General features: G+C 39.4%; 1 protein-coding gene across 1 annotated transcript in view; it reads left to right on the top strand.

Annotated features, from left to right (window-relative positions):
- KIF18A (kinesin family member 18A) overlaps positions 1 to 21,721 on the top strand; it is a 108,027-nt gene that overhangs the window by 43,493 nt on the left and 42,813 nt on the right. Inside the window, exons 9-11 of the mRNA XM_073350650.1 lie at positions 7,784 to 7,946; positions 16,054 to 16,218; positions 18,365 to 18,486. Of these exons, the coding sequence (XP_073206751.1) occupies positions 7,784 to 7,946; positions 16,054 to 16,218; positions 18,365 to 18,486 (450 nt within the window). The remainder of the gene's footprint in view (positions 1 to 7,783; positions 7,947 to 16,053; positions 16,219 to 18,364; positions 18,487 to 21,721) is intronic.

Raw genomic sequence — 21,721 nt, forward strand, 5'->3', positions numbered from 1 at the left:
TGACCTTAATGAACATTATTATTATTTTTTTTTTTTTTTACTTCCTATTCAATGATAAACTTTCAGCTATTAAATTTCAACATGGGCATATGAGCTTCCTAAAGCTATATATTAAAGGACATATCTTCCATTTATAATATTCTGATTGCAAAAACACTACTGTAAAGGAACAATCTAGTTTTTCCTGTTTTTAAAAAAAAAAAGTTTAACTGCTAGACTGGAGTTAGTGGTTCAGCAAAAGCAAGTAGCAACAGGGTATAAATTTTCATTATATTGAGCTTTCTATTTAAAGGTTCAGAAACCATGCACACTATACAGCAAAAAAAGCAGATAGTTGAACCTTTTAATAAGCCTGTAAAATGGAGATACTTGACTGAGACGTTGTATAAATTAAGAAATACTTGTAAAGTGTGTAAAAGATAAAAAAGTGTGACATATTAACTGAAAATCCTTCTTAAATTGTGTGGCTAAACAATAACCCAAAAAAAAAAAAAACCCAAAACACTACACTCCTGGAATCCTAAAAAGGACATTTGTCTGCTTACTGATTAGTGGCCAAATAGAAAAACACAAATTGATTTTACCCGGTTCCTCATCCATGTTTCTAATGGAACATGAAATGCATTCAGATAATTTGAAAAATAAAAAGTTTTCTGAAAAAATCTTGACGACTGATTGTCTCTTTTTAAAAGGAAAACAGAAGATTTAAGCATTTGATGCTTTAACTATCTAGCTAAATTATTGGGTAAAACACTATAAGAGTTCTGTGGAAGTCAAGGTACCCACTCAGTTCATGTACATCAGCATTTTGGGGGGGGGGAATGGCGAAGTTCTGAGATCTGTAGATATTTTCCTATTAAATATTTATCAGTTTGACAAAAGTGTGGCTATTTACTCTGGTCAGCAGTGTTTGTTTACCGTTCAGCACTGAGCTTTACAAAAATCTGAACTTCACCATTGAGCATTTATTTTAAAATGTTTATCTTGTATGCAATCTTTTTTTTTTTTAAACAATTTGTTCAGTTTGCATTATCTGTGATTTATGTATGTTGGAGCTACTGAAGTTCGATAAACTGTCAGGTAATTTATCTTTTTAACTACTGATATATCTTGGGCTAGATACTGTCATCCTGTTAAAAGCAGGACACTATACACAATTTTTTTTTCCTAGCCAAGGATTCATATAGTGTAATGGAGTTCTTCCCTAATATTGAAAGACAAATATATTGGGAAAATCTCACAAATATACTTGGAATGCATAAAAATAGACCCCTTGAATCTAAATGTTTTAATTAAAGTACTTGATTATGGTGTATATGATGAAACTAAAACTTCACAAAATGCAGTTTCACTAATCCTATAATGTTATGCTGATTCTATAAGATTGCTTTCCCTATCTTTGGTTGAGTCAGATATATATATTAACTTTATTCCTGCTGTAAAGTGATTCTAAGCCATGTGTCAATTTTGCCTAATCACTTCAAGATTTCACAAAGGTCCCTATAAAATGGGAGGATAAAGGTCTGAAAACACTGGTCAATAGACGGAAAACTATCCTGGAGTAATGCTGAAGCATACCTAAGTCTCATAGTGGATAACGAATTAGATGGTGTTTGCAAGGTGATGCACTGGTCATTTTTGCTAATGTAATTCTGAGCACCATACAGAGGATTCATGGAGTAGAGAGAGGATTACTCAGTTCTGGGCACCATTTTATCAGGAAAAATATTGAGACTGCTGAGAATTCAGAGAGGAGTAACGCAAACAATCCACAAGCTAGAGAAATGGACTCAAAAAGAAAAACATAAATAACTAAATATCCATACATTGACAGTTTGGCTAACTTAGCAAGACATAGTGTGTGGGAACATCAGACATTTGTAAACACCAAGAACAGAGTGGATTTATTTGGGATGGTACAGTTTTGTGTTGAGCTAGGAGCAATAGAATGAAATTGGGAAATGGAAAACTTAGGCACAGTGTCAGGAAAAGTTTCCTGACAAATCTATTAGGGTGTTGCATAGTCTTCCAGGGGAAGTAGTTGAAGCCCATTCCATGGGATTTTGGCAACTAGGCTAGGTAAAAATCTCCAAAAATGTACTACAATCCTGCCCTAGTAGGAAGCTGCTCTAGATAGAGCTATGAAATGTTAAATTTCTTATACAGTAACATACAGTAACAATTATTGAGATTCTATCAAAAATACAAAGAAACTGGTCAAGATCTAGTTATTTAAAAGACTGGAATGTGGTGTAAATTTCTGGACAAACTAGTATTTTACATGAAGTGGTCTATTTTTTTTTTCTTTGTACTAATAATTTTGTAAGGCTCTGTTTATATTGTAGAATCTGGGAACATGTGCTAAGATATCAAACTTCATTGTTTGATTATTTGTGTTACCAAAAACAACGAGGAGTCCTTGTGGGCACCTCAGAGACTAACAAATTTATTTAGGCATAAACTTTCGTGGGCTAGAAACCAATTCATCAGATGCATGGAGTGGAAAATACAGTAGCAGGTATATTTATACATAATACATGAAAAGATGGGAGTTGCCTTACCATGTGGGAGGGTCAGTCTAACGAGACAATTCAATTAACAGTAGAATACAAAGGGAAGAAAAATCACTTTTGAAGTGGTAATGAGGGTGGCCCATTTCAAACAGTTGACAAGAAGGTGTGAATAACAGTAGGGGAAAATTAGTATGGTAAAATTAGGTTTTTGTAATGACTTATCCACTCCCAGTCTTTATTCAGGCTTAATTTGATGGTGTCCAGTTTGCAAATTAATTCCAGTTCTGCAGTTTCACATTGGAGTCTGTTTTTGAAGATTTTTAATTGAAGAATTGCCACTTTTAAGCCTGTTATTGAGTGAACAGGGAGGTTAAATTGTTCTCCTACTGGTTTTTTAATGTTGTAATTCCTGATGTCAGATTTGTGTCCATTTATTCTTTTGCACAGAGACTGGCCCGTTTGGCCAATGTACATGGCAGAGGGGCATTGTTGGCGCACGATGGCATATATCACATTGGTAGATGTGCGATGAACAAGCCCCTGATGGTGTGGCTGATGTGGTTCAGTCCCATGATGGTGTCCCTTGAATATGCAGACAGAGTTGGCACCGGGGTTTGTTGCAGGGTTTGGTTCCTGGGTTAGTGTTTTTGTTGTGTGGTGGGTAGTTGCTGGTGAGTATTTGCTTCAGGTTGGGGGGCTGTCTGTAAGTGAGGACTGGCCTGTCTCCCAAGGTCTGAGAGAGTAAGGGATCATCCTTCAGGATAGGTTGTAGATCCTTGATGATGCACTGGAGAGGTTTTAGTTGGGGGCTGAAGGTGATGGCTAGTGGCGTTCTGTTACTTTCTTTGTTGGGCCTGTCCTGTAGTAGATGACTTCTCAGGACCCGTCTGGCTCTGTCAATCTGTTTCTTAACTTCATTAGGTGGATATTGTAGTTTTAAGAACACTTAATAGAGATCCTGTAGGTGTTTGTCTCTGTCTGAGGGATTGGAGCAAATGCAGTTGTATCTTAGAGCTTGACTGTAGACAGTGGATCGTGTGATGTGGTCTGGATGAAAGCTGGAGGCATGTAGGTAAGTATAGCGGTTTCCGGTATAGGGTGGCGTTTATGTGACCATCGCTTATTAGCACTGTAGTGTCTAGGAAGTGTATCTCTTGTGTGGACTGGTTCAGGCTGAGGTTGATGGTGGGGTGGAAATTGTTGAAATCCTGGTGGAATTCCTCAAGGACCTCCTTCCCATGGGTCGAGATGATGAAGATATCATCAATGTAGCGCAAGTAGAGTAGGGATGTTAGGGGACGAGAGCTAAGGAGGCGGCGTTATGTGAAACTCTGGCTAAAATAGTAGCCTTAGCTTCTGCTGCTTCTGTTCCTGCTTGCCATCCAGCCTCTGGTGCCATCCAGCCTGCACTGCTGCTGACAGCCATTCTGAGGAGAGGAAGAGTATTCCACTCTCAGTTAATTTGTTAGCTTTCAGTACAGCCACTTAATGAAGTTATTTTTGCAGGTAGTCAGACTGTATAGAATCTGCATACCCTATCTTAGTTGTTGCTACTGCCAAATATTTTCCTGACCGTGTTCTTTGTGCATAATAGGTACTGTATAGGCCCAGGTTTCAGAGGCAAGCACTTGGACTTTGTGTATATTTGTAGCTTTCTTAGTTTCTGTAACTTTCACAGTTTTCATTGAATTATTTTGTTTTTAGGGAGGGTGTTTTGTTTCTCTCAGTGATGTTCTATTACAGTAGTGGCCAAACTGCAGGTCTTTTACCGTTAAATTGTGGCTCACAGAACCCCCCCATGCCACTCCCCATTCTTCACCTACCAGACTGGGGAGGGAAGAATAGCTCAGGACCGCTGCCTTGCAGTGGGGTGGTGGGGTAAGGGCTTATGCCCAGTAGAGAAGAGTGTCTCGGGCACACCTGCTGGAGCTCAGGGCTTCAGCAGTAGTGGGGCTGGAGCCTCAGCAGGTGTGCCCCGGCTCTCAAATTTCTGAAGATAGTCATCTGCAGCTCGGAGAATCAGTATGTTTGGCCACCCTTGTTCTATTATTTCTTCTTTTTTGATGTGGTATGCCCGGGAGAGAGAATAAATAAATGAACATCAAAAAATTGTTATCCCAAAGGTCTGGACTATTTTCCTAGGTCAGCCTCTTCTGCAAGGGAGGAAAAGACTATGGTTAGAAATGTCTGCATTTTTTTTTCTTGGCTCTATCCCTTTAGAACCCCATCACAATGAGGTTTCTGAGAATTATCCAGCTGGGGTTACTCCAATTGGCCCTTGCTGTTCTTTCAGCTGGAAAACTCTAGAGGCAGAATTGGATACTTATGTCTCTAAATTACAGTACTTGCATAATATTAATCTCTCAAGATTAAATGAGGACAAGTCACGAGTACAAAGTAAGATTCTGTTTGCTTTGTGCCTCTTCCCCTAACACAAGAACCATGGGCTACCCAATGAAATTAATAGGCAGCAGGTTTAAAACAAACAAGAGGAAGTCAACCTGTGGAACTTGTTGCTGTGGGATGTTCTGAAGACCAAAAGTATAACCGAGTTCAAAAAAGAATTAGATACATTCATGGAGGATCAATCCATAATGGCTACTAGCCAAGATGGTCAAGGAAGCAAACCCATGCTCAGTAAACCTCCAACTTGCAGAAACTGACACTGGATGACAGGATGGATCATTTGAAATTGCCCCATTCTGTTCATCCCCTCTAAAACATCTGGCCACTGTCTGAAGCTATTGTAGAGCCTGATGATGGTGATTTTTGTAGTCACTCAGTTACTCCAAACTTCTAGATGTTACCTTATCATTAAGCTAACAAAATTAAAGTTATCCTTTTTTAATAAATACTCCTAAAATATATGTTGTTTATTCCTCAAATTTGTTATGGTTTTTTAAAAGAAACAACAACAAACCTTTGGGACATAATCCTAGAAAAGCTCCTGAACAGACTGCTTACTACTGTGACTAGTTCCAGTTAAACACGCCTGACAGTGAGCACTGAACTCTGCAATAAAATTAAAATTTTGAAAAGAGACTGGCTCCTTAGTGACATACACATTTTTTTTTAAATGTTACTGTTTTATAAGCTTAGGCCCCAAGTCTTTTATAATCACTGTCACTTATTATGATTTTTCACCTTTATTCCAGTAGAATGCAAATACCCCTGACTGCCCCCTGCTGCCCCCCCCGTTCCCCACTCTCTGACCCCTAACCACACCCCCGAACTCCCCTGTCCTGTATCCAACCCCTCAGCCCCCTTACCACTCTGCCTGGAGCACCTGTGGCTGGCAGCGCTACAGCCGCACTGCCCAGAGCACCAGGTCAGGCCGTGGCTCTGCAACTGCGCTGCCCAGCCGCCCAGAGCGTTGCAACGGTGGCATGGCACGCTGAGGCTACAGGGGAGGGGCCGGGGACTAGCCTCCCAGGCCTGGAGCTCAGGGGCTGAGCAGGAGGATCCCATGGGCTGGATGCGGCCCACAGGCCATAGTTTGACCACCTCTGAACTAGAAAATACTTGACTGGACAATTGAGTTAAATGGTTCCATCTCTGAGTTGTGTGCCCCTCTGCTCTGATCCTCTGCAATGGAATGCTTTATTTCTTTGAGATTTATTCTGTTTTTGTTTGTCTCTAAACTAAATAATTATGTATTTTACATATACCTTACTATCCAGAAATAATAATCATCTCTGGAAAATTTTGGCCAAAGTAGTTGAATATCTGCCAGTGTGGAGAGGAGTTCTTACTTTAATTCTATTTGGTCTGGTTAGGGTTATAAAATACTAGAATAAGACATGAGCATTTTTTAAACATTCTTAGGTTATGAAAAGGAACTGCTGATGATGGAACACATTTTATTGGAAAACAAAAAAATCCAGCCAGCCACACCACAGGAATCCCACACGTGGGTTTTTTTTTTTTTTTTTTTTTGTAGCTAGTTCTGTAGATGTCACTTTTACCTTATATATTTCTAAACACAGCTGGCACTTCATATCTGGAATATCTGCATGTTCAAAAATTATAAGCCTATTCCTATGGTTCTCTCAAATGAATAGGATAACATGACAGACAGAGATATAGATATACTAGTTGAATTAATAAGCTTTATATATATGATTATCATCTGTTAACGATGTTAGCAAGGACATGGTAATAATTAGACTCCAGAGTAAATATCCCACCCCGTTAAGAGTAATAGTACAACAGTACCATTTTTTAGTGTTTGCAGACTCATAATGTATTTACATAATGGTTTACAGTGATGGACTAAAGCTAAGTAGGTCCTGGATCTACCCAGAGATCAAGGTTTCCCCAGAATTGGATCCCTTCTCCTAAACATCCTTCCATCCCTAGTTTTCCATCCTCAGCCTCACAGGTATTAGGACCTAAACCTTCACTGCATTTGAGTATGGTTTCACTGTCCACTAGCTGCAGGCAATTGCAAAGCATGCATGAGATCTTGCAGGGAATTAAACAGTTGAGAGGGACACCTACAGTGGGTGGGGCTTCATTTGCAAAGGGTGAGGGGGTCCTTTTGCAATATTTGTAGGAGGCATTATGTGCTTACGGAAGCAATCACCTTAGCTATTGAATAAACTGGTACCTGGTGCTGAGTAAAGAAGGAAATGGGAAGCCTTCTGCAATACTAGAGCACAGCTCATTGTGTGAGGAGAGTCTGGCTGGTATCTGCTTGAATCCAAATATCAGCTTCACAAATCAAAGAGCAAGGCATTTTATTTTAAAATGACGGCTTGAAACCTTGAGAGCTGCGGGGAGAGGAAGAAAACAGAGAAGATTTAAATCTTTGGAATTTAGATTCTCTGCACTTGGGTGTCAGTTGTCTCATATTTATATCAGAGTTGTACATAGTTTAAACTCCTATTGAAAATGAAGTACTTCTGTAGTGGTGTTGGTGGCTGTTTGGGGGAAGAGGGAAACAAATGTACCCTTTTAATGACTTCCTAAACTAAACAAGGATAGTTTAATCCCCTTTTGAAACTTGAGTGTGTGCTCTTGTTTTGTATGGATCTTAATTTGCAGTATAGAATCTTTGCTCTTTGTACTACCATTTTGGGAAAGATAAATAGGAATATAACTTTTCTTGAGGTCACTTACTAATTTTGATTCCTTATTTTTCCATATCTATTTTTTTAGCTCAGAATTGGAATTTTGTTTGCTTCTGTTGTATCACAGTAAACCAGGCATCATGAAAGGACTACATGTGTAATCAGTTTTTTTTTTAACTTGTCCCTTATTTCTGGTAGATTTCGAGAAATTCTAAAAAGTTTGTTTATAAAACGGGAGGAAATCAGAAAGGAATACCTCAAGCTGGAAATGCGGTTTAAAGAGAACATTTTGAAAACATATTACCAGAAACAATTCCATGAACAAATTGAGTTGATGTGCTCTGAAGAGAGAGTAGAAAAGGTGAGTGGTTTTTTGTACCACTTCATTTTGCCATGTTAGTGTATGGAACCTCTGTTTTGAAATTTTTACCTTTAATCCGGTTCAGCTATCTAACCTTTTGTATTTAAGTGTTCAAGTGTCTTCAGCTTCTGAATTCCATTTTCAAAAATGATGTAGACCCTTAAGAACCCAAGTCTCACTAAAGATCAATAGCACTTAGGCATCTAAGTTACTTGCCTAAATTAAACTTAGGCTCCTATCTCACTTGAATTCTTTCAAATGTGTTACTTTAGTCAGGACTATAGGATATTCTGCTTTTAGTGCAAAAATTGTATAATTTTATTTTAATATAAAGTAAAAGGGTTCTAGACTTCCTTTCTTCCATATGATTTATTTTAACTGTGGCTTGTTACCTGTGCCTGTTCTGCAAGCTGTGTATAATTCAATTGTAATTTCCAATAAACATATGCTTAACATTGTTGAAATGCAAATTGCATTGCTTTTCATAAGTTCATGTGTACAGCTTTGACAAAACAGTGCAGCATACGCTGTATTGACAATCAGATAACATTTTAACAGTTGACATTAATACAGAAAATGTAGTGTTGGTGTGAGGTACACTATGTTTTCACACAGTAAAGGAACGTATTGACACTTTTATGTTGCGGTTAAACACAAAAATCTCTCATATTTCAATTTAAATGTGATTCACAGTTGCTAATTTGAGATCTGACTAGACTGAACATATCCATGCTGCTTTTGTGCAACAACAAACTTACCAACATAGCAGCACACCTGGCATAGCTACTTAAGGCACTGTCATCTGAGAAGTCCATTTGTAGCACTGTACTGGCAACAAGCATTGTCAAGCTCAATGCCAAACTTAAAGCAATCCAAATTTTCTGCAGCGTTGACAGAGGAAAACTACTATTTTTTAAAACAGTTCCATCAATGGCCTTGCAGTTCAAAATCCCTTGGCCTGTATTTCAAATGATTGCTGTTGTTCAGAGGTTGGTGTCCTAATCTTCTTACAGAGGATCCAAGAGTAGTCAGTAAAGCCTGAAAACATTCCAATCTTAATTTAGTTTCTGAATAAAAATTTACAGCTGTAAAATATAGATTTAATTTTTCCTCTCTTTAATCAATTGTTATAGCAAAATTTAACTTAACTGGCAACAATTTCAGGTTTCCAGTGTGTGCAGTGATTCACTTGGAGGTTTAAATTTGTTATGAATAATGGCAAGGTCAGAAATGCGCTGCTGTTTCAGAAATCTTGTGCTTGTCACAAATGGTGTTTTGAGTGACTGACATATTCCAGAAGTTTTTCATGTCACAATCTGCAGTGAATGGAATTCTGAAGTACTACTGTAAAACATTATTTTTATCCTGTATCATAATTTCTCCAACACCTATTACAATGAAGCGATTATAATATGTTTTTCCATTTTAACAGAGCAATAGTTCTGCTATAGTTAAGGTTAAGACTAGCTTTGTGTTTGAAGCTCAGTTGAGTGCTCTATGAGCTATACAGTCAATCAGATTGCCTTGAAATTTGATGTGCTGCATGGGGTATAGTCAGTGATCCAAATATGGTGCCACTTGACCAAGGGGATCCCAAGATACAATCCCTGAGGGGGGAAAAAAGCTGGCACGTTCTGGCATTGTTTTTCTTTCACTCAGAGAGATCAAACTAGGGGTCAGTCATTACACCAGGGACTCACATTCCCTACCCCCACCCCTTGTGAGCCTGTATATAAAGAAGCCCTACCCCTCTGGGTGAGGAGCTTAGAATAGGTATGGGAGAGCCTGCACTGAGACTGCTGCGACTGAGGTGAGGAGCTGAGAATGGGTATGCTTTTCAGAGGAGGGAGGCAGGGAACCCCCACTGATATGAATGGAGCAGTTCACAGGGCTACGCTGATGTAGCACTTCTATGTAGATACTCACTACAGCGACGGGATGGGTTCTTCCATTGGTTTAGTTAATCAAATTCCCCAAGAGGTGGATTAACCTTCCGTCAACCTAGCACTGGCTACGCCAAGGGCTAGGCCAGCTTAACTACGTCACTCAGAGGTATAAATTCTTCACACCCTTGAGTGATATAGCTGAGTAGATTTAACTTTTGAGTGTATACCTGACCTAAGTTTTCTAAAGTTGCATACTTGCATGGATTGTCTTGAAGTTGGCTTTGCCTCCTGGGTTAGTGTAGGATAGGGTTAATTATCCAAATGCGAGAAGTTCAGATTCTGGTAACATAAAAGTTTGCAACCTACCTTGCGAAGAAATCTGCGAATGAACTGTAAACATTTGAGGAAAATCTACCTCTGTTAAGTTTTGTAGTTTTTTTTAAACATCATCTGATGCAGCAGAATATTCAGAAGGTGCTGAAACTGTTTTTTAAAAGAAAATAAATTACACATGCGAATGCTCACACGGAGGGGAGATTGGGGGTCCAAGAGTAAGTGGCAATGGGGAAGAAATTTGGGTCTGCAGTGAGGGATCGGAGTATTTTATGGGAATGGGTGGTAGGGGATAGAAGAGGAGTTGAGGGTTCAGGTAAGGGGAAGGAAGGAGGAGTTGGGGAATGTGAGGAGTAACAGAGAAAGAAGGGGGTCGTGGAGTTGTCAACCCTGAATTCCCCCTGGGAATCTGGGCAAGCCCTACCCCTCTTCAAGAGTCTGAGCCCCTCTCCCTGCCTGATGTGTGTCCTAGGATCTGCTGCTCTTCGGGTACCTGAACCCCACTCCCTGCCCTTGCATGTGAGTTGGGATCAGGGGTTGGGGTAACACAAATTTAAATATCTGAAATCCAGAAAATGAATAGTTAAGGTACACATCACCGCTGTGTGGGGACTGAGTGGACCGGGGCACATCTGAGGAAACAAGGCCAGAAGCTGCAGCTGGGGATGGATAGTGGGAGAGAGTGGTACAGCTTGGTGTGCAGCTAAGGCTACATAACCAAGGTAGCATGCAGCCTGCCAGTAACTACCTGTGATATATGTATTCAGCAGCATAAGGCAGGAGACAGTAAGGAACAACTTAAATGTTAATGACTGCTGCAGTGCCAAGTAATGGCTTAATGGGCTGGGAAGGGAGAACTGGAAATGTTGGTGGCAGGGGCTACATGTTACGGTGAAGAAGCACATAGTCACACCACTCTCTCTTACTCTCTCAAAATTTCGGTAACAATCATGTAAGAAAAGTGACAAGGTTTTGAAACATAGACCTTGCATGGGATTTCTCTCACCAGCCCTGTTAACAACTACACACTGCAAACATTTCAAAGTAAGACCATTATCCCCATTCCACTATAGCAAATACACAGGAGTTGTGAAGAGCACCAAGGAATCACATAGCAACTGTGTGACCTAGAGGAAAGACTGTTGGACTGGGACTATTCCTAGCTCTGTCATCGGCTTGCTGGATGACTATGGGCACGTCATTTCACTGCTCTGTGCTTCAGTTTCCCATCTCTAAAATGGGGAAAATGATGTAAAGGTCTTTGAGATCTACTGATGAAAAGCACCACATAAAACAATGTCTTTTAATGATTAACCTAGCCACAGTAACATATCATCTGCAAACGTAGGTGAGAATTACGCTTGCCTAAATGACCATTAACTCCTACCAACAAGCATTTCTCTTTTAAAAAAAACTAAGAAATTTAAATAGCAAAAACTTTTATTAATGCAGAGTTAATGTTGCTTGGTGATGGTTCTTGCCCTTCCAGAATATCAAGTTCAGTAAAACTCAAACTTCTGTAAACCAGAAAATACAGAGTTATGGTAAAACACCCAGACAGCCTTAACTCTGCCCTCTTTGAGCGATGCCCCAATATGCCCATAACACAATGTAAAGGCGGAGTGGAACTATGTGTAATAGACAAGTGCTAGCTGAACTTGCCCTGTGCTCAAACAGAGAGCTTACTCCCATGACAGAATACCACACTTGGAAAATTTAACAACCATTTCATACTCTTTTACCACCCTTTCGCACTTGAACACAAGATACCACCTAAACCTATATTTCCCCTGCCCATCATTAAATCCAGAGACTGCTCTCATATTCCACCTCACTGCTGACAGTACCAATGGCAAGAAGGCCCCAGTGCCCTGCTACTGACACAGTCTTACATTTCTGCACTGAGATGATCCATATATTCCATGGCCAGAAGGGATTATTATGATCATCTGATCTCCAGTATAACACAGGCCAGATGTAGACTGGAACCTCAAGCTACATATGTACCTCTTTCCTTTGCTTACACACCTGGGGTGCACTCAGACCCAGGCCTGCTCAGATCAAAATCACAGCTCATTCAAGCTGCTCCAATTTATTCCTTCACTCTTCAAAACAGCTACACCTAACATAGTGCATGCAGCTGGAGTGTATGAGGATAATTCCAATGCCTATTGCCAGCTTCAGGGGGAGCAGAATTAAGATTGTGTGGGCATTTACCTTAATTCTGTATTTCCTGGTTTTCACAAATTTGAGGACTCTCTCTTCTAGATGGGCATGAGGTAGCACCAGGCAACCTTAACTCTGTGTTAACAAAGGTTTTTTTTGTTTTTTTTAATCACTTATTTTTAAAGGACTTTTTTCATTTATGAAAAATTTGTTTTATGTTTTCTCTTTGTTGTTGTATCCAGCTGCTGAGTTTGTGCAGTGTTGAGTGCCATGCAAACCTTCCCCACCTCCATGCTAGGCTCAGGTAGACCCCATCCTGGCAGGAGGTAGGAACCAAACTGTGGGCTGAAAACATGGAAAGTCTCAGTCCAAAAGAAGAATTGCTGAGAGAATGAGAAAGTGAAAACAGAGAATGAAGATTACCTTAACTAGCATTTGTGAAATCAATGTTAATTTGTTTGGGGTTGTTAATTTGTTTGGGGTCCTGAGTACTGCATTCTGTGAACCAATCTTGGGCTACTACTGACCTTTTGCCATGTTCACTTTACATGGGGCTGCCTCTTTGTTTGGCTCATGCATACTGCCCCTTAAAGCCCCAGTCTTCAGCCTCCATAACTAATACCTTCAAGTCTGGGCCTCAGCTCTGCTCTGGGCCTCATTTGCTGCTGCTGCTTGATAGTCCTCTCCTTATTGAATCATAGGACTGGAAAGGACCTTGAGAGATCCTCTAGTTCAGTCCCTTACACTCAAGGCAAGACTAAGTATTATCTAGACCGGGGTGGACAACCTGTGACTCCGGAGCCACATGAGGCTCTTCAGAACTTAATATGTGGCTCCTTGTATAGGCACCGACTCTGGGGCTGGAGCTACAGGTGCTGACTTTCCAATGTGCTGGGGGGTGCTCACTGCTCAACCCCTGGCCCTGCCCCCACTCCACCTTTTCTCTCCCCTGAGCCTGCCATGCTCTCGCTCCCCTACCACTGAGACTCCTGCATGCCACAAAACAGCTGATTGGGAGGTGCGGGGAGGAAGGGATACGCTCTGATCAGAGGGGCTGCTGGTGGGCAGGAGGCCCTGGGAGCGGGGGTGGGTGGGAGCTGATGGTGGGGGCTGCTAACGTATTACTGTGACTCTTTGGCAACGTACATTGGTAAATTCTGGCTCCTTCTCAGGCTCTGGTTGGCAACCCCTGATCTAGACCATCCCTGACGCATGGTTGTCTAATCTGCTCTTAAAAACCTCCTGTGATGGAGATTTCACAACCTCCCTAGGCAATTTATTTCAGTGCTTCCTTACAGATAGGAAGTTTTTTCCTAAAGTCCAACCTAAACCGCCCTTGCTGCAACTTAAGCCCATTGCTTCTTGTCCTATCCTCAGAACTTAAGGAGAACACTTTTTCTCCCTCCTACTTGTAACAACCTTTTATGTACTTGAAAACTGTTATGTCCCCTCTCCATCTTCTCTTCTCCTGACTAATCAAACTCATGTTTTTCAATCTTCCCTCATAGGTCATGTTTTCTAGACCTTGGATCATTTTTGTTGCTCTCCTCTGGACTTTCTCCAATTTGTCCACATCTTTGTTGAAATGTGGAGCCCAGGACTAGGCACAGTACTCCAGTTGAGACCTTACCAGCATAGAGTAGAGAAGAAGAATTACTTCTTGTGTCTTGCTAATACATCCCAGAATGACATTTGCTTTTTTTTTAGGGCTATCGATTAATCACAGTTAACTCACACGATTAACTCAAAAAAATTGTGATTAATCGCACTATTAAACAATAGAATACCAATGGAAATTTATTAAATATTTTTGGATGTTTTTCTACATTTTCAAATACATTGACTTCTGCTACAACACGGAATACAAAGTGTACAGTGCTCACTTTATATTATTTTTGATTACAAATATTTACACTGTAAAAATGATAAAAGAAATAGTATTTTTCAATTCACCTCATACAAGTACTGTAGTGCAAACTATTTATCATGAAAGTGTAACTTACAAATGTAGTTTGTTTTTTGCTTGCTTGCTTACTTGCTTGTTTGTTTTTGTTTTGTGTTTTGGTTACATAACTGCACTCAAAAACAATCTAAAATTTTAGAGCCTACAAGTCAGCTCAGTCCTACTTCTTGTTTAACCAAGCACACAGACAAACAAGTTTGGTTACAGTTTGTAGGAGATAATGCTGCCCACTTCTTGTTTACAATATCACCTGGAAATGAGAACAGGCATTTGCATAGTACTTTTGTAGCCGGCATCACAAGATATTTACATGCCAGATGCACTAAAGATTCATATGTCCCTCTATGCCTCAACCACCATTCCAGAGGACATGCATCCATGTTGATGATGGGTTCTGCTCGATAACAATCCAAAGCAGAGCGGACCGACACATGTTCATTTTCGTCATCTGAGTCGGATGTCACCAGCAGAAGGTTGATTTTCTTTTTTGGTGGTTCGTGTTTTTTACAGTGCAACTATCTGTATTCAAAATAAATATAAAGTGAGGCATTGGACACTTTGTATTCTGTGTTGTAATTGAAATCAATATATTGAAAATGTAAAAAACATCCAAAAATATTTAAATAAATGGTATTTTATTGTTTAAGAGCACGATTAATCGCGATAAATTTTTTTAATCACTTGACAGCCCTACCTTTTTTTGCAACAGTGTTACACTGTTGACTCGTATTCAGCTTGTCATCCACTATGACCCCCGGATCCCTTTCTGCAGTGCTCCTTCCTGGATAGTCATTTCCAGTTGATTGTTCCTTCCTAAGTGGAGTACTTTGGATTTGTCCTTATTGAATTTCATCCTATTTATTTCTGACTGTTTCTCCAGTGACCATTGGTGACCATATGGGTCACTCCCCTCCACCACTTTTAGAATAGTGATAGTGTTTGAGGAATTCGAGTTGAAACTTTCTTGGTTTTGTCCTTCTGCTCCTTTCTTATATACCTACAGCCTTGTCTACACTAACGAGGTAAGTCGATCTAGGTTACACTCATTAAGTTATGTAATTTAAGTTGACGTAGCTTAGATCGATTTACAGCGGTGTCTACACCGTGCTGTGTCGGTGGTAGATGCTTTCCCGCCCACTTAGTTTCCACCTCTCAGGGAGATGGAGTACTGAAGTCAATGGGAGAGCGCTCTCTCATTGACTTATTGCATTTTCACCAGACCCGCTAAATTGATGCCTCTGCATCAATTGCAGTAGCGCTGATTTAGCTCGTAGTGAAGACAAGCCCTACATGTAGTCATGCTGTCATTAGGGGAGCAAGGATTAGAACTCAAGAATTCCTGGCTCTTTTCTTCATTCTTTGTTTACTAGTAACTAGACAGTGCTACCTGTAAGAATAATATAAGTATGTGTAACTTGTCTATTCTATAGTTTGACCATTATGGCTTTTAAATAATTTTTTAAAACATGCAATTTTTGTAAGAGTATTAAACAATTTACTATAATCTCAAAAGTCCTATTGAAAAGACTTCAGAGAAAAAGAACTATGAGTGAGAATATATAAAACAACTTAATCAACTTCAGTAGTGCACTTAGGAAGAGTGTGCTACTTTACAAATATTACATAGATCAATGACTGTGTAAATTGTTTTGACTTTATCTACCCAATTATGGAAGCCTGCAAAGTCTTTTTCATAACAGAACTCAATGAACGTTACAGGGTAGTTTCCCATTAAATTATTTAATATGTTGTATTTCAGGCCACTTGTAAACGGGATCATAGGCTCGCAATGCTTAAAACTCGTCGTTTGCATGTGCAGAAGAAGAAAGAAGAGGAGATGAAACACTTTGAGGAGAATACTAATTGGCTGCATCGTGTTGAAAATGAAATGCGCCTCCTGGGACAAGATGGCCATATTCCACAGGTAAAAGGACTTTCCTTTCAAAGGTAGATTTCAGACATTGTACTCAAACATGCTTATAATAGTTGGGAACAAATTTTTTCCTGGAATTTTTTTAGTTATGGAAGACTCCTCCAGTGCTGATTAGAGCAGTGTCAACTGGTTTAGTCTTCCTTGCACAAATACAGCAGTTCTTCTGCCCCGTCTGAATGTATTGCATTGTTTTAATGCAATTATTTCTCATTCATGAAAATATTTAACTATGTACAGTGGTAAGCACACTGATGGCATTTAAAAGACTGAACAGAACATAGTTTGTAAAAATAGTGTGATACTACATTTTTACTGGCATGGGTTAGGATTTATTGGACACTCAGAAATGAGTTTTAAAGTATTTAAAAGAAGGTATTGGCACACTGGTGTAGGGAGGGAGTTCCAGGCTTGGTGATCAGCATAGGAGTCACTGAAACTAGAGTGTAGGATTTTTATTATAAGCCCTTTCTCTTCAAATTCATGAACAAGGATGAAACTTATGTTAGGTATAGCTATAATTTTCATCCCAAATGTTACTGCTGGGGGAATGGGACAATTTCCCTCCCACAATGCTGAAAGAACTGGCACATGAGATTGCTAGTCCAGAAGCAAAGATTTTTAATGTATCTATCTATTCAGGGGCAGTACCACGTGACTGAACAGCTAATGTCGTACCATACCTATATTTTAGAAAAGGGTGATAGTGTGATCTTGGCAATTACAAACTTGCTAATCTCACCTCAGTAGTGTGCAAGATTTTGGAACATATTTTGAAGGAAAGAATAATTAAATTCATGGAGGTAGATCGTAACAGGAATGTAATGCAACATGGGTTTACCAAAAGTAGATTATGCCAGACTAACCTGATTTCCTTCTTTGAGAAAATAACTGATTTTTTTAGATAAGGGAATTATCTATACATACATAGATATATATGTATGTGTGTGTGTATGTGTATGGGTGTATGTATGTGTGTGTACATAACATCTTATATACATGGACTTCAGTAAAGCATTTGACATGGTGCAATATGGGAAATTATTAGTAACTAAAGAAGATGGTGATTAGAACACGAATTTTAGGGCGGAAAAGGAACCGGCTAACAGGTTGTGCTGAAAGGTGAACTATTGGATTGGAGGGAGGTTACTAGTGGCATTCCTTAAGAATCAGTCTTATGACTAATCATATTTAATATTTTTGTTAATGACCTTGACAAAAAGGTGGGAGTGTGCTACTGAAATTTGCTCATGATACAAAGTTGGGAGGCATCATGATACAGAGGAAGAGTTTTATCTGGTCTCCTTTCCCTGAATCATCAGAAATGTCCATAGCTAGAGATGGGACCCTGGATGGGGTGGACCAGTGATATGAGGTGTCACTGATCATTCTCTCTCTCTCTCTCTCTCTCTTATGTGCTTGACTGGCTGGTTCTTGTTGACATGCTCAGGGTCTAACTGATCACCACATATGGGTTCAGGAGTAAATTTTCCCCCAGGTCAGATTGGTGACCTGGGGGCGGAGAAGGGGCAGAGGGTTCACCTTCATTTGCACCATGGAGTGTGGGTCGCTTGCCAGGATTATCTGGGTGCATATCAGTTACTTCCCTGCCATTGCAAGGGTCTCAGGCATTGGTGCACCTTAGTCCTTCTATTCTCTGCCTGAGACACATAATAGTTTCGTCCCCTGTGGGCTGTACTATTTTGGTATAATTTTCGTTTTGGATTTAGTGTTCAGGTGTTGGGTGGTGTTGGTGGCCTGTGATCTACAGGATGTCAGAATAGATGATCTGGTGGTCCCTTCTGGCCTTAAACTCCATGAATAAAAAAAAAACTAGAATGATTTCTGATATACACAAGATATATGCTATTGTATGTATATGTACTCTTAACTACATCCAGCACACAAATCTGTTTGTGAATGGAAAACTATAGGACAATAGTTAGACATAGCAGTGAAATGCTAACGTAAATTAAATTTTATTTCTTCTGTAAGATTTATTAAATTAAAAGTTGTAGGTGAATTGCAGAACTACTTTTCAAGGTATTGCAGGCTAATCTCTTAAAATCTTTTTGAGACTGAATTTGTGTGTATCGCTCTGAAATTGAAATAATATTTTTTATGTAACTTATTTCTCAAGGTGCTCCATAAAGATCTTCACTGCTACCATTTAAAGCTAGAGGTCAAGGATCTGAAAATGCAGATTGAGCACATGATGTCTCTAGTATCACTTCAAGAGCAGCAACATAAGCAAACAGAAAAGTAAGTATGTGTTTGTATATCGTGCTTGACCTGTGTTCCTCTTCAAAGCTTGTTACATGTATAATAAATGTACACATTTCAGTCAGTTTCAGGTGACAATGGCAGCATAATTTTCCAACCTTTTCTCTAAACTGTTATAGATACTGAAACAAAAAATATATTCCCCTATATAATGGAAAACATCATTAGCATAGTATTCTTGCAATGTTCAACAAAACGTTGAAAATTCCCTCCACCTCCCAGTATCCCTTCAAGATAAGATTTCTCCTGTAATAAAAGGTGAACAGCGTAAGAACGGCCATACTGGGTCAGACCAAAGGTCCATCTAGCCCAGTATCCTGTCTTCCGACAATAGCCAATGCCCGCGGGAATGATCAGAACAGGTTGACTGTGCATTATGTGGAAAAAATACTTCCTTTTGTTTGTTTTAAATCTGCTGCCTATTCAGTTCATTTGGTGGCCCTTAGTTCTTGTGTTATGGGAAGGAGTCAATAACACTTCCTTATTTACTTTCTCCACGCCAGTCATGATTTTATATCCCTATCTCTATCATATCCCGCCCCCTTAGTCATCTCTTTTCCTAGCTAAAAAGTCCCAGTCTTATTAATCTCTCCTCATACAGCAGCTGTTCCATAACCCTAACCATTTTTGTTGCCCTTTTCCAATTTCAATATATCTTTTTTGAGATGGGGCAACCATATCTGCATGCAGTATTCAAGATGTGGGCATACCATTGATTTATATAGAGGCAATATGATATTTTCTCCCTTATGATCTATCCCTTTCTTAATGATTCCCAACATCCTGTTCACTTTTTTGATTGCTGCTGCACGTTGAGTAGGTGTTTTCAGGAAACTATCCACAATGACTCCAAGATCTTTCTTGAGTGGTAACAGCTCATTTAGACCCCATAATTTTATATGTATAGTTAGGATTATGTTTTCCAATGTGCGTTACTTTGCGTTTATCAACATTTAATTTCATCTGACATTTTGTTGGCCAGTCTTCCAGTTTTGAGAGATCCTTGTGTTGCTCCCCGCAGTCTGCCTGGGACTTAACTATCTTGAGTAGTTTTGTATCATCTGCAAATTTTGCCACCTCACTGTTTACCTGTTTTTTCAGATCATTTATGAATATGTTGAATAGGACTGGGCCCAGTAGAGACCCTTGGGGGACACCACTATTTACCTCTCTCCATTCTGAAAACTGACCATTTATTCCTACCCTTTGTTTCCTATCTTTTAACCAGTTGCCAATCCATGAGAGGATTGCCTCTTATCCCATGACTGCTTACTTTGCTTAAGAGCCTTGGTGAGGGATCTTATCAAAGGCTTTCTGAAAATCTAAGTACACTATATCCACTGGATTACCCCTTGTCCACATGCTTGTTGACCCCCCTCAGAGAATTCTAATAGATTGGTGAGGCATGATTTCTCTTTACAAAAACCATGTTGACTATTCCCCAACAAATTATGTTCATCTATGTGTGTGACAATTTTGTTCTTTACTATAGTTTCAATCAATTTGCCCGGTACTGAAGTCAGGCTTACCGGCCCATAATTGCAGGGGTCACCTCTGGAGCCCTTTTTAAAAATTGGTGTTACATTAGCTATCCTCGAGTCAATTGGTACAGAAGCTGATTTAAATGATAGGTTACAGATGACAGTTAGCAGTTCTGCAATTTCACATTTGAATTCCTTCAAAATTCTTGGGTGAATACCATCTGGTCCTGATGACTTATTACTGTTTAGTTCATCAATTTGTTCCAAAACCTCATCTAATGACACCTCAATCTGGGACAGTTTGTCAGATTTCTCACCTAAAAAGAATGTCTCAGGTTTGGGAATCTCCTTCACATCCTCAACTCTGAAGACCAATGCAAAGAATTCATTTAGTTTCTCCGCAATGGCTTATCATCCTTTAGTACTTCTTTAGCATCTCGATTGTCCAGTGGCCCCACTAGTTGTTTAGCAGGCTTCCTGCTTCTGATTTAAAAAAAACTTTAAAAAAAAATTGCTATTACTTTTTGAGTGTTTGGCTAGCTGGTCTTAAAATTCTTTTTTGGCCATCCTAATTATATTTTTACACTTCATTTGCCAGAGTTTATGCTCCTTTCTATTTTCCTCATTAGGATTTAACTTCCACTTTTTGCTTCTCACTGCTTCTTTTACTTCGTTGTTTAGCCATAGTGGCTCTTTTTTGGTTCTCTTACTATGTTATTTAATTTGGGGTATACATTTAAGTTGACCCTCTATTATGGTGTCTTTTAAAAGTTTCCATGCAGCTTGCAGGGATTTTACTTTTGGTGTTGTACTTTTAATATCTGTTTAACTAACCTCCGCATTTTTGTGTAGTTCCCCTTTCTGAAATTAAATGCTACAGTGTTGGGCCACTGTGGTGTTTTCCACACCACAGGGATGTTGAATTTAATATTATTGTCGCTATTACCAAGCGGTCTGGCTTTATTCACCTCTTGGACCTGATCCTATGTTCCACTTAGGACTAAATCAGGAATTGCCTCTCCTCTTGTGGGTTCCAGGACTAACTGCTCCAAGAAGCAGACATTTAAGGTGTCAAGAAAGTTTATCTCTGCATCCATTCCTGAAGTGATATGTACACAGTCAATATGGGGATAGTTGAAATCCCCCATTATTATTGTTTTTTTTATTTTAATAGCTTCTCTAATCTCTTGAGCATTTCACAGTCACTATCACCATCCTGGTCAGGTGGTCTGTAATATATCCCTTATATATTCTTCTTCTTATAATACATTCTTATTATTCAAGCATGGAATTACTATCCATAGAGAGTCTATGATACAGTTTGGTTCATTTAAGATTTTTACTTCATTTGATTCTACGCTTTCTTTCACATTAGTGCCACTACCCCACTAGCACGACCTGTTCTGTCCTTCCGATATATTTTGCACCCTGGTATTACTGTGTCCCATTGATTATCCTCATTCCACCAAGTTTCTGTGATGCCTATTATATCAATATCCTCATTTAATATGAGGTACTCTAGTTTGCCCATCTTATTATTTAGACTTCTAGAATTGGTATATAAGCACTTCAAAAACTTGTCACTTTTTAACTGTCTGCCATTACATGATGTAATTGAATGGGACCTTTTTTTCTTTTGACTGTTTCTCATCAGATCCAACCTGTATTTTATCATCTTCCATCCTCTCCTCCTTATTAGGACATAGGGAATCTCCATTTATAGATCCTCCCCT

The sequence above is a fragment of the Lepidochelys kempii genome, chromosome 6, assembly GCF_965140285.1.
Source record: "Lepidochelys kempii isolate rLepKem1 chromosome 6, rLepKem1.hap1, whole genome shotgun sequence".
NCBI classification, from domain to species: domain Eukaryota; kingdom Metazoa; phylum Chordata; order Testudines; family Cheloniidae; genus Lepidochelys; species Lepidochelys kempii.